Source organism: Durio zibethinus, chromosome 22 (assembly GCF_047325235.1).
Source record: "Durio zibethinus cultivar Kanyao isolate XHJ-2024 chromosome 22, ASM4732523v1, whole genome shotgun sequence".
Taxonomy (NCBI): Eukaryota; Viridiplantae; Streptophyta; class Magnoliopsida; order Malvales; family Malvaceae; genus Durio; species Durio zibethinus.
This window is the reverse complement of record NC_143183.1, coordinates 16,471,593-16,485,242: the sequence shown is the minus strand read 5'-3', so window position 1 is coordinate 16,485,242 and position 13,650 is coordinate 16,471,593. Positions and strand designations below refer to the sequence as shown.

The following is a 13,650-nucleotide window of genomic DNA, read 5'->3' as shown; positions in this document are numbered from 1 at the left end:
TCGGACTGAGTTTTCTTTGTTTTGAATTTAATTTAATTTAATTTTATAATTATAAAATTAAAATTAAAATTTTTTTTTATTTTTTTATATTTGAATTTGATTTGATATTATTTGAATTATATTTTATTTGATTTAATTTAATTCGAAATTAATAAATTATTATTTTTAATATGAAATATTATTTTTTAAATATAATTATATAACTATATAAATAAAAAATTAAATAATTAATTTAAAAAATATTTTTTATATAATACTAAATTGAATTACTTAAAATTCGAATCTGATCCTATTTCAATTTTTTTTAATATTATTTAACTCAAAATTTAATTTTTTAAAAAAATCTACATCGGAGTGTTAAAATTTATCAAGATTAAATTAAGCTGTCAACCTTAATTTTAAATGGCCAAAAGCATAAGAGGGATGGTAGGAAAAGGCAACTAGGCAAGGACCCCAACAGATTTTGATTGATTACTATAAATATTTTCATAATAAACAAACATATTTTTAACCATATTGGTTAGAAGGGAGCTTCTACATGCATTTCCGTTTCTCTTCATAATTTTTTTTTTAAATTTCTTCTTAAATAAAATTATTTAATTATATTTTTTTTATAAATTTTTGAATATTCATATTTCATAAATTATATAATTTTTTGGAACTTATGAAAAAGAATTTTCCAAAATTATATAACTTATGGAAATAGATTTAACTTTCCTAAAATTGATTTGTGGAAAGTTAGAAAGTAAAATTTTTAAAAAAATTGTAAAAAGATAATTTATTAGAAATTTTATTAATTGGTATAATAAAAAAATTATTATTGAAAAATAAATAATAAGTTTTAAAATTAATAATAAAATTAATTTTATTATTTTGATCTTAAAGAAAAAATAAAATTTTATAAGATCCTAAATAAACTAAGGATAAAATAATAAATATAAATTTTTTATTTAAATTTATTTTTAATTAGTATTTTTTTGATATGAATTATTAAAATTTTATAAATATCTTAATTAAATTTAACTTTTTGAAAAAATTTTTCTACTTATCACAATAAATTTATTTGGTTAACATATTTAATTATGACAAAATTATATAATATTTAATAATATTATTTATATAACTTCAAAAAATTTTAACTTTTTGATGTTGATCAAGTTTAGTAGTTATTTCATCATCTATCACAATATTAAAAGAATAAAATATTTAATTAAGATTTCATAAAATTCTATTTTTTAAAGATTAAAATAATAAAAATGATTTTTTAATAATAATTCTTTCATTACATCAATTAATAATAGTTTTTAATAAAAAGCCTTTTTTTATAAAATTTTAAAAAAGTTTAAAATTTTTTTTATGAAAATAAATTTTTCTTAAGTTTTATAATTTACAGAAAATCTACTTACAAAAATATTTTGAAAAAAAAAAAAAAGAGAATGTAAAAGGAAAAACAGTGATAAATTTAGAAGCTGAAGCTCCCTTGTTAAAATCCTAATGCAATGGAGTCGTATTTCAATTTACAAAGTTGTCCCTTGCGTTGGATATTTTCTGGGGGGAATCCATTACTTGCTTTTAAAAAAAAAAAAAAAACATCATAGCTTAAAAATGTTAGAGTTGGAATCTTCAAATGAGGAATTTGGCATTAGCATTACCATCCTTCAGCAGGGTCAGCCCCATCTCTAATTTGTCAGTAACCTTAGCAGCTTCTCCTCCATTTTTCTCTCCTCAACCTCGTTGTTCACTCTTCCACTTCACTCCAATTTCTCACTACATGTGAGTTCTCTCTCTCTTTCTCTCTCTCTCTCTCTCTCCATTTTCATCGTCTATCTCACGGAAAAGAAGTAGTTTTTGTTGTTTTGCTGGTAAACTGCTTATGGGTATCTTTTTTTTTTGTTGCTTGTTTCATATTGGTTGGATTGAACTGTCCAATATAAATTTCAGTTTTTGTTATCAGCTGTTACTGTTCGACACTAAAAAGTTGTTGATCGGTTTCTCTTTTTATCATTCCTTGATTGATAGAATAGTTATAGCATCTTTAGAATGGGTAATCAGCGGAAATATCTTAAAAGATTGACTTTGGGATTTCATTTTTGCTTAAAAACTCTATTGTTTCAAGTCTGGAAGACCTGTGCAATTGAGAGGTAGTATAATTCAAATTTACTGCAATGAATGTTTGCTAAAATGCAACTTGTTCCATGCAGAGTGTCAGGAATTTTTCTTTGTTGCTTTTCAATTGAATTGAAATCATTTCAGGTCTACTAATCTATGCCTGTTTCCTAAACTCGGTTGTTTTTTATGAACCTGGAATTTCAACCCAAATACCACCATAGCACTTGAGAGTTGTTTGTGATTTTAATTTGGAGTCAAGTAGATAAGCACTTGAGGCAATATCTTAGTGGGAAAGAAAGGGAACGGGAAAATACGCAGTGTGGAACGGTGGAAGTATGGCGGGTTATCTACTGTTGGCTTGAGTCAACAGCCTCTAGTGGATTAAGATTACTCAAAATTGAAATTTAATCATATCAGTAGGTATATGTGTTTCACATCTGTTATTTTTCTCATGCTATATGCTTTCCAGGATTCTCCAATAGCCATTGCATCTTTTGCTTTATTTTCTCCCTTGCATTTATCATTGTGATGCATTGATATTTGGATATTATTTTTTATGCTGTGCTTTCTGATGATTGATAAATTTCAAATTTATCATTATATCCTATTTTTCTTTTTGGGATAAGATGGTGGAGTTGAATATAACTGGTGCTTCTTGATGTTATAAGAGTGCCAAATATTATTGTTCATGAGGTAACGGGGTGTTTCCTTTATGATGGGTTGTATCTATTCAAATTTTTTTTGCTTTAATATGTAAAGTACGGTCCTATTTCCAATGTTTCTTCCTAGTTTGCTGTTAGATCTTTCCGTATTTATTTTCTTTTCCATCTGACATGTAGCAAAAAACTGTCAGCTATTTTGGCCATGGATTCTACTAAAGCTGGTCCAGTGAATGAATTGCCAGTGGGGCTAGATGAAGCTAGCGAAGAAGAATATGCTTCCCAGTCTAAATTACTTCAAGAGTTTACTAGTATCTCTAGCATTGACAAGGCATGGACTTTTAAGTCTGACAATGGTAGGATGGCTAAAGTTTCTTTATCTCTCTCTTTCTTATCCCTCTTCGTTTTTACTTGAAACGAAAAAGCTATTACTGATCCCAATGCTGTTTACGAAACTGTTGCTGCAGGAATAGTCTCCCAGGCAATGTTTTCAATTAGCCAACCAAATCTTTTGGCAAACAAGAAACGAAAATATATGCTGTCCACTAGTATTTCAAAGGAAAGTAATAATAATGTAAACTTCCAATGGGCCCCATTTCCTGTTGAGATGACTGGAGTGTCCTTAATTGTTCCCTCACCATCAGGTTCAAAGCTTCTTTTGATTCGAAATCCTGAAAATGAATCTCCCTCGCAATTTGAAATATGGAGTCCATCTCAGTTGGAGAAGGAGTTCCAGATTCCCCAGTCTGTTCATGGCTCAGTGTATGCTGATGGATGGTAAGTGATTTAATGAATCTTTCGATTTTCTGTCCGATGAAAACTTTTGGCACTACCATGTTAACCTAGTCATAGATCCAGAAGTAAATGATATTTAAGTAACATAGTCATAAATGTGGTAGAATCTCTAGAACTGGTTGTAAGAACTTTGCTGCTGGTTATAATAGGATTTGCAGCAGCTGTAGGATTATTATCTGTAATTTGACCGGCGGCAGTCATCCCTGCAAACTTAGAAAAGTTGAAATCTTTCTTGATGGTATAGGTTTGAGGGAATCTCTTGGAACTCTGATGAATCTCTTATTGCTTATGTTGCTGAGGAGCCATCTCCCTGCAAGCCTTCTTTTGACTATCAGGGTTACAAAAAAGGTGCTACAAAAGATAAGGAATGTAGTAGCTGGAAAGGTCAAGGGGATTGGGAGGAGGAATGGGGGGAATGCTATGCAGGAAAAAGGCAGCCTGCATTGTTTGTAATCAATCTAAACAGGTTTCATTTATAATTTTCTTTTCAATGCTATAGCATAGTAGAGATCTTTGATGCAGTGGAAGAACCCTAACTTAACCTCCTTGCTTATCATAGTGGCAAGGTACATGCTGTGAAAGGAATTGTGGAGTCTTTGAGTGTAGGCCAGGTGGTTTGGGCTCCACCAGTGGAAGGCACAGATCAATATTTGGTTTTTGTGGGGTGGTCAGCAGATCCGAGAAAGCTTGGTATAAAATACTGCTTTAATAGACCCTGTGCGCTATATGCGGTGAAGGTGCCACCTTATAAATCAGAAGCTGCTGAGTCTGATCTCAAGTGGGTTACTTTCATCATTAAATGGCTTTTGGTTTCTCAAAATGTTCTTCATTCATGTATTTTCATGTTGGAACTTCACTGTCCTACCTATAATCATGATACATAATTTTCTGGAGACAGATCAATGGAAGAATTGACTCTAGTCAACTTAACACAAAGCATAAGTAGTGCATTCTTTCCACGATTCAGGTACGCTATTTAACTCTTACCTTCGCTTTTGTGCTTGTGCCTGACGTGTGTGTGATGCTGGACAAGGAGAAACAAACAAGGACGGCTCACTAATGGGAATTGTTAACCAAAAGATGAAGAAAATACATAAACCAACACCCAACATAAATTAGGTTAAGATAGGTAGATTGCTCACCACCAAGATTAAATCACCAAGGGGGAAAAAATATCTTCACCCAAAGGATATAAATCAAGGATACAAAACCAAAGAACTCATTGGCCAAGAAAAAACCAAACAACTCACCACTCAATGGAAATCCACCAAAGAGATCCAGATTTTAGGGAATACAATCTCAAAGATACTATAATTCTGCCAATAAGCAAATCAGAGTTGATTTCTCATTCTACCAAAGACTCATAATAAATACTAAAGCCCGGTACAACACTCCAATTATAGGATACTATGAAAATAAATTATTAAAACAAATATCTAAGCCATCATTGTAGCCTTAAATCAAGGGAACATAATGGAATTAGACAAATCCCGAATAGGTTGACCAGAGAACCTATCTGTTATATTTTAGGCATAACTGTTAGTATGGATGTTAAGAGACAGAGCTTCCCAACCATGTATGGCAAGCCTGACTCATTCTCAATTAATACAGAATAATTTTCTAAATTAGCTCTTGTGCTCTGCTGCTCAACAGATTAGAGTCAGGATTTGAAACTCGTTTGCAACTTAATTTGAATTATGAACATTGGAGACTCCCGTGTCAGTATGATCTTTCTTATTCTTATTTCTGAATTCCCCCCACTTTTTAAATTTTGTACATGATAGCATGAGCAGAGTGCCTTTTTGAAGTCGTGTAATAATTTTCAAAGAACATTTATGTCTACTCTTAGCTGACACTGCAGTGGGAAAAGACTTGGTATATTGTTATTGTATTCACGTTTACTCTGCTCTTTAGCATAGTTAGAAAACTTCATTTCCCTGCACTGTTTAGGTCCATCGAGCTTTGTCATATCTTTGTTGTGTTTATTAAGTTTAAATCATCTTTACTGCAAAAATTGAGTTTGGTAAATAGTTCATTTACATTAAAATTTCAATATTTCTTCTCCTAATCGCTTTGGTTAAATTCAAATCAATTTCTTTATGTAAACCATGAGTTTTGTAAATGGTTCATTGACATTAAACTTTCAATTTCCCTTTTCCCAATTGCTTGGGTAGCTGTGTAACAGTATATAAATTTTGTTCCCTTGTTCTAGGCAAGTGAGGAATAAAGAGTACTCTCCCCATCTTGTTCTCTTTTGGGTTCCATTTATTCTTGTTATGGTTCAAATGAGGCTATGTTAAATGTGGAGTACTTGTTTTGTGGTTTAATTTTTTTGGCTGTTGCTTCTCTGCAGAGAATACTGTGTTAATTGTTGATTGGAAACCTTTGAATGGCTGTGCAAAATTGCCTAATTTAACTTGAAATTCTTCCACCTGCTACCAAATATCAATGTTTCTGTTACATTCATTTAATGTTGCTTAATTAATTTCTATGCAGCTGCATAAATTGTTAAAAAAGCCTTCCTTTACATACAAGCTACCTCTTTGAGCGTGCTGATTATATGTGAATTATGTTTCTTTTCCCTCAGTCCAGATGGAAAGTTCCTTGTGTTTCTGTCTGCAAAAGCCTCTGTGGATTCTGGGGCACACTCTGCAACTGATTCTCTTTACCGAATTGATTGGCCAACTGATGGCAAGCTATGCTCATCTACAAAAATCATGGATGTGGTAAGCTCTCCATTTGTTCTCTGCTTCAGTTGAATGTGATAAGTTCACTTTAGAGCATGCAGATTATGAGATTTATTTGGGTTCATTCTCCACCCCCCCCCCCCCCCCCCCCCAAACCAATAAAAAGAGGGAGAGAAAAACCCATCCAATACCCAGCCCATTCACTCTAGTGGGTGCTCTTCTTTCCTCAATGTTTTCATTTTGGCTGGACTTGATTTTGCCTTATTTGTATTGTTTCAGAATATAACAAAACTAAATTGGGTCATTATGGTGATTTTTTTTATCAATGGCAATACTTACATGCTGCAACCATACGTTAATTTTTTTTCCCTACTTGCTTAGGTTCACATATGACTCCTTAATCTGTTTTCATTCTGTCAAATCTTTGCAGATTCCTATAGTGAACTGTGCTGAGGATGGTCACTTGCCTGGGCTTTACTGTTCAAGTCGTCTCAGTAAGCCATGGCTTTCCGATGGATGCACTATGATTTTATCTTCCTACTGGCACAGCTGTCAAGTGACACTTTCTGTAAATGTGTTAAGGTGACTATTGGTTATATGTCTCCTTATCAGGTGCATAGACTATTATATTCTTGCTTCATTACCTGACGATGTTATTATCTTCTTACAGTGGTAAAGTATTACGTATCAGCCCTGCTGACTCAGATTTTTCGTGGGATGTTCTTACACTAGATGGGGACAATGTCATTGCCGGTAAAATAAATTTTTTTCATAACCAATGATCTCTCCCGAGTTTTGAAACAAAGAGAAAGTAAATTTTTATTTGTTTCTTCATTTCACAGTGTGTAGCAGTCCTATAGATGTTCCTCAAATCAAGTATGGTTGTCTTGAAAAAGCATCTAATAGCACTGGATGGCGATGGCTAAATGTGTCAAGTCCCATTTTCAGATGTTCTGAGAAGGTTTATTTTGCTTTCTTTTGTTTTTCATCTGATCTGCATTTCTTTTATTCCTGTGTTGTTCTTTAAATATTTACATCTATGCTGTAGGTTATGTCTCTGCTTTCATCTCATCAGTTTAGTATTATGCAAATTCCAGTGCAAGATGTTTCGGATTGCCTAACAAAAGGTATCACAAACTATTTTGACTCAATGTCGTTGAATTGTGTATCTTAACATGCTCCAATAACTACATCTAAAAGTAAAAGTTTTTTTTTTTTTTTTCTATAAAAACATATTTTATCATAGTGATGGTGAAATGAGATACTTCAGCTGATGATGGCAACTGCTGGAAACACTTTAATGAAAACTTGCAAGCTGACTCCCAAAACCTCTTTCAACCACATTGAAAGCCATAAAGAAAAAGAATAGAACATGATTATATGTCTGCAACATTAACCCTCAGTTTTCGTTGATTAATGCACTTACATCGGAATACAAAGTAGAATGTTTTGTAAGAAGTGCACAAGAGAAGGAGTCATATATTTGTGAAAGTTTCTAGGCTAAACTAAATGTTTTATTTGCTATGGTGTTTCATTGACCTGTGATTAATATTGGATCTACTGCAACTGTAAAGACTGATCTCCTTTCAGATTAAAGGAAAAAAACATTTTAGCTCTTCTTTCATTTTCAGATACCTTAATCTTATTACTTCCAATGTGGTGAAAAGAAAAGGTTTTGATGATTGTATTTGTCCAATTCATTCAGGAGCTGCTAAACCTTTTGAGGCAATATTTGTATCTTCCAAGAAAAATGATGCACCTGATCCACTAATAGTGGTGCTTCATGGGGGCCCACATTCCGTCTCCTTGTCAAGCTTCTCAAAGTCATTGGCATTTCTCTCTTCTATTGGTTACAGCTTATTAATTGTAAATTATAGGTGAGTGAAAGTATAACTTTACTTTTGAGAAAAAGTTTAATTGAGATAGAATCCATTTTTCTTTATGTTAGAGTATTTAATTAAAGTTAACTCTTATCTTTCTTACCATTTCATTTTCACTATTCTGCTTAACTTTTCCTTCTATAAAATGCTTTGCTATCATATGTGCCTTACAAAGTATTTTATTAAGGTGAGAGAGCTGTGCCAATTTCTTTCAGTACAGCTCATCATTCTATTGCTGACACTAAATATATCTGCAGATCCTTTGTGGTCTCTGCTTGCTTTCACATGCTTAAGGAATTTTCCTTTAAAAATCAGATTTTATGATTTTGTCAACTTCAAGTGGCTGGCATAACTTTCATCTTCATCTAACTTTCTAATTTATTTCAGAGGTTCACTGGGATTTGGTGAGGAAGCATTGCAATCTCTTCCTGGAAAAGTGGGATCTCAGGTGCTTGTTCTTGATCAGTTCTATTATATGTGCTTGAATCATTAACTTATCTTGGGCGTAAGTAATTAAATCATATTTGTGTAAATTATATGCCCTCTCTCCTTTACTCATGCACAGGACGTGAATGATGTACTCACAGCTATAGATCATGTCATTGAGAAAGGACTTGCCAACCCATCTAAAATAACTGTTCTTGGTGGTTCCCATGGTGGATTTCTAACCACGCACTTGATTGGCCAGGTTGGGTTTTATCTTGAAGTAATGTAAATGTGTTTTAGTGACCCACAGATGTCCTTTAGCAGGGACCATTTATGGTTTTTGATGTTACATGTGTCTTTCTGCAATTGAGCCGTGGCTTAAGAATGGGACCGATTCCTTACGTTTTACAGGCACCAGATAAGTTTGTTGCAGCTGCTGCAAGGAATCCAGCTTGTAATCTTTCATCCATGGTTGGTATAACTGATATCCCTGATTGGTGTTACGTGGAAGCTTATGGAAGTCATGGAAAAAGTATATTTACTGAAGCACCTACAGCTGAACACCTGACTCACTTTTACAATAAGTCTCCTATATCACATATCTCAAAGGTACATTAAACGAAGACTAGTTTTCTACTGTGATGCCTTTACTGCTGGTGCCAATCCCAACTGATTAGCATGGCATGCTCAGGCACTGCTGCACGCTTATAAATATTTAAAGAATTAAGAAATTCCTGTATATGTTGGCGGGAAGATAAAGGGGGTGAGGGTTGTTTAAGCTGTAGTAGAATCTGCATAGTATTCTAGAACTCCCATTGATTTCCTTTCAAAAGGGTATTATCTGAACAATCTTTTCCTCAAGTTAGCAAGCATAGTATCACGGGGTAAAGACATCTTTGCAGGTTAAAGCTCCAACCATGTTTCTTTTAGGTGCTCAGGATCTTCGTGTTCCAGTTTCCAATGGATTGCAAGTAAGATAACCATTCCTTTCTATAGCATGAACTATGATAAAATTTATTATGTTTTGGACACTAGATATCCACACTGCTGGAGGAGCTTGACTCTATTAAGCTATTATCACACTCACACACAATAGCAAAGGGGGACAAAGTTGAAGTTTTCTGGAATTTGCTCTCACCCACAAGCACACATTGTTTTTCTGATCTGAAAGTTGAGGTGATATGCTCATATATGATATTGCTGTTTGAAAACTTGTAGTATGCACGGGCATTAAAGGAGAGAGGAGTTGAGACCAAAGTTATCCTGTTTCCTCATGACATTCATGGAATTGAGAGGTAAACACATGCTCTGAAGAAACTTGTGATTTTGCTAAATTTGATAACATCGAAAACCAAAATTTGATTTCATGTTGAGATTTGATATTTACTCTTTTCTCTGCAGGCCACAATCCGACTTCGAAAGCTTCCTCAATATTGGTGTGTGGTTCAAGAAGTACTGCAAATGAACAAGTTTATGCGTAGTGTCAAGCCTATTTTGTATGGTGTGAATCTAGAGTCCAGATTGTTGGCTAATTAGCTACTTGGGCTTGGGGATCATGCCGTACTCATCAAGAATTTAATCATCATAATCTTGATTAAGATGGTTTGTCTTTGCAAGACATTCAATAATATACTGATTCTTGCTTTTAGTTATACCCTCATTTTCAGCATATATCTATACTTTAAGAGGCGGTAATATGGACAAAATGGGTCGGCACGTCACAATCCTATGTTTGGAATGGCATTATGATGGGCTGGGGTGATACAATACAAAAATTTGGATTGTGTGAGGCACGGATTTTATGAAAAAACCTTCGGCTCAGCACGGTTCATAATCCATAATGATATGGATTTGGACCCTATAATAATATGGATTGTGCCTTAATAGATTATGGTTATCAAATAATTTTGTTAAAATTTTTTTACATTAATTTTAAAAAAATTGTAGACTTTTGACTAATCATAGACTCATGATGTGTTAGCCCATAAGTTTTGAAATACTCAATTTAGCACGATATGACTAAGAAGATCGGGCTTAACTCGACACGATTATTATAATAAAATAAAGCATGCTGGCACGACTCATAACGGACTGAATCGTATTGTGTTACGGGTCATCCGTACATTTGTCACCTCTACCTCTAGCTATACTTTATGAAATTTTCTTTTAACCGGCTATTATGCTTTTTTAACTGGCTATTATGCAAGCGGGTTGCACATGATTTTATGTAGTTAAAAAATTTATTATTGAAACAATATTACAACAATAATGTTTTATTTGGTTTAGGGCTCTTTTGGATTCCTTTTCATTCAAATTCTAAATTTTCTATATAAATTTGGCAGATATAAGGTAGCACTGTGTTATAATTTATTTTTTGTTTTCTTTGCTTTTTATTTTTTAATATTTATATATATTATTTTTAATTAATTTTATTTTTTCAAGTGGGGTCCATGTTTTTGGTGCGATCTACTTTTTTTTTGGTTTTTTAATTATTTTTTGATATTTGATATTTTTCTTTTAAAATTTTTTAAATATATAATATTATAAAATTATTTTTTTGGTCCCCTCTTCTTGAATGGTGGAACTTTTTTTTATAAGTTTTTTGATCATTTTATTTTTTATATTTTATCTTTTTAAAGCTTTTTATATATTTATTATTTAAAAAAATTTTGGTTGGACCTTTTCTTTACATAGGGTTTTTGAGTATTTGTTTTTTTTTTTTTATATTTTATACTTTTTTCTTTTAAAGTTTTTAAATATATAATATTATTAAATTAATTTAATTACTTTTAAGTATCGGCTATTACTTTTTTTTTGTTGGACCCTTTTTTTCCCAATTTGTTTGCTCTTTTTTCTCTTCTTAATAATTTAAATATTTTTTAATTTTTTAAATATTTAACATTAAAATTCTGTGACGTACGGAGGTGTTGTTGGCCACGTGTTAACGCTTTTTTTATTTTTTGTTTTTATTTTTTACTTTTTTTTATAGATTTTATTTTTTTTTCTTATAAATGGGCCCATTATTTTTTAGGACCTACATTTTTTACTCAGTTTTTGCTTTCTTTTTTTTTTTTTTATGGTTTTTTATTCTTTATAAGTAAATTATTTAATTAATTTTATTACTTTCAAGTGGGTACATTTTTTGTTGTTTTTTTTTATATTTTATTTTGTTTTTTAATTTTTCTAAATATGTAAAATTATTAACTTAGGTCTAATACTTTCACGTGGAAAGCCAATACTTTTTGTAGGGCCCATTTTCTTTTTTTTTTTGGCTTTTTGATTTTTTTAAAATATTATATTTTTTACTTTTTGATTTTGTAAATATATAATATTATAACATAATTTTTTACAAGGCCCACTATTTCTTAATGGTAGGACTTTTTTTTTTATAAGTTTTTTTACTATTTAATTTTTTATATTTTTTATTTCAAAAACTTTTTATATCCATTACTTAAATTCTTGTCATGTGCGGAAGAACAGTGCATGACCAAAATTTAAGCCACATTTTTGTTCTTTCTTTGCTTTTTTTTTTTTTTTAATTTTTCCTTATTTTTTTGTCAATTTTTTTATATTAAATAAATATTTATTATAAATTTAATTTTTTTTGAATGAGCCCATTTTATGCCAATTTTTAAAAGTTTTTCCCGTTTTACTTTTTTTTTAGATTTTAAATTTATTTTGTATGAGATCTATTTATATTAAGGGTATGTTACATATTTTTTAATTTATTTTTTTATATTTAATTAATATTTTTTAAAATTTTAAATTTTTTTGTTTCATTGATATCAAAGGTATGTCAAGCGTTAAACTGTTTTCTTCCTTTTAATCTCCTTTTTACTTTTTTATATTTTTTCTATTTACTTTTTATTTTTCTAAAAATATTTATATATTTTTATAATGTTTTACCTTTAGATGCGTCAAATAGGTATTTGATCATTTTGTTTTTAAATTATGTACCTTGAGACAAGTTAAATGTTTTTTTAAAGAAAAACGAGTTTGGGTCGAAAATATATTTAAAATATATATATTTTTTAGTTATTAAGAGGTATATATAAAAACTATATTTTATAATTTATTTAATTATATATATGTATTGTATTAATAAAATTATTTTTTATTTTAATTTAATAAATTAATATTTTAAACTCAATATGAGGTATCAATGTGACACATTCTTTCAATAATTTTTTATTTTAATTTTTTTTACTTTTTTCAATCTTTTTGTTTTTAACATTTTTTATTGGACAAATTTATAAAAGATGAGCCCAATTATTTATTTTTAATTTTTAATTTTCTTTTTTAATTTTTTTTATCTTTTTGTTTTTGACATTTTATTTTTTTATTGGACAAATTTATAAAAGATGAGACTAATTAAGGTATCTACATATCATTCATGTTTGATTTTTTTATCTTTCATTCTTTTTTTTAATTAGATTAATTTTATAAAAAATATACTATTAATAGAGGTAGCAAAATAAAAAAAATTTTACCCTGGGACAACATACAGATATTATATATATATATATATATAACTATAATGAAAAGTAAAACCCATTAAAATTACATTAATACCCTTTAAATTGTGTCATAATTTATTGACACATGGCATTTTATGTCATCCTTTATCAAATTTACAAAAGTACCTTTTTATACCTATTTAATTATATAATGTAAATTAATATAACGTCCTTCCTCTTTTAAGTAGTCAAAATTACTATACTATCACTTCTAATATAATTACAAAACACCCCTCCTATTATAATTAGTCAACATTATTGTCATAACATATAGATCTATAAATCTATAGTTAGACTTAATAAATAGATGGAGTTACCATCAATTTTTTTTACTAGGTGTGATTGATCACCTAAAGAATCTATCATTTTAAGGAGCTCTTAAGCTTGAGTAAGGATCCTTAAAAGAGTAGGTACGGGTCTACAAACCAGAACAGTATTCAAAAATTCAGTTAGATGTGAGAAAGGTTATAGCACCTTTACATGCCTATTCAAAGGATGGTACCATTTTATTTTAAATTTACCCTTAGGTCTTGAGTCTAATGGTTTCAAATTTTTATGTTGAAATATTGAAAATAAT

The 13,650-nt window shown here is 30.4% G+C and overlaps 1 protein-coding gene across 4 annotated transcripts; it reads left to right on the top strand.

Annotated features, from left to right (window-relative positions):
• The first annotated feature begins 1,629 nt into the window (after positions 1-1,629).
• Positions 1,630-10,208, top strand: AARE (acylaminoacyl-peptidase-like protein). 4 transcript variants are annotated; one of them, XM_022904478.2, is made up of 18 exons: positions 1,630-1,773; positions 2,963-3,124; positions 3,236-3,545; positions 3,808-4,029; positions 4,123-4,341; positions 4,462-4,530; positions 6,151-6,289; positions 6,681-6,832; positions 6,921-7,003; positions 7,093-7,211; positions 7,299-7,377; positions 7,956-8,127; positions 8,518-8,578; positions 8,696-8,818; positions 8,968-9,165; positions 9,459-9,527; positions 9,775-9,851; positions 9,958-10,208. In XM_022904478.2, exons 2-18 carry the CDS (start codon positions 2,974-2,976, stop codon positions 10,019-10,021), a joined length of 2,307 nt encoding a protein of 768 aa, XP_022760213.2. In that variant the 5' UTR covers positions 1,630-1,773; positions 2,963-2,973; the 3' UTR covers positions 10,022-10,208. The 4 variants fall into 4 exon arrangements, with proteins under 4 accessions (XP_022760213.2, XP_089607503.1, XP_022760212.2 ...); XM_089751377.1 differs by having other exon boundaries at positions 9,447-9,527; XM_022904477.2 differs by having other exon boundaries at positions 2,949-3,124.
• Positions 10,209-13,650: the final 3,442 nt, after the last annotated feature.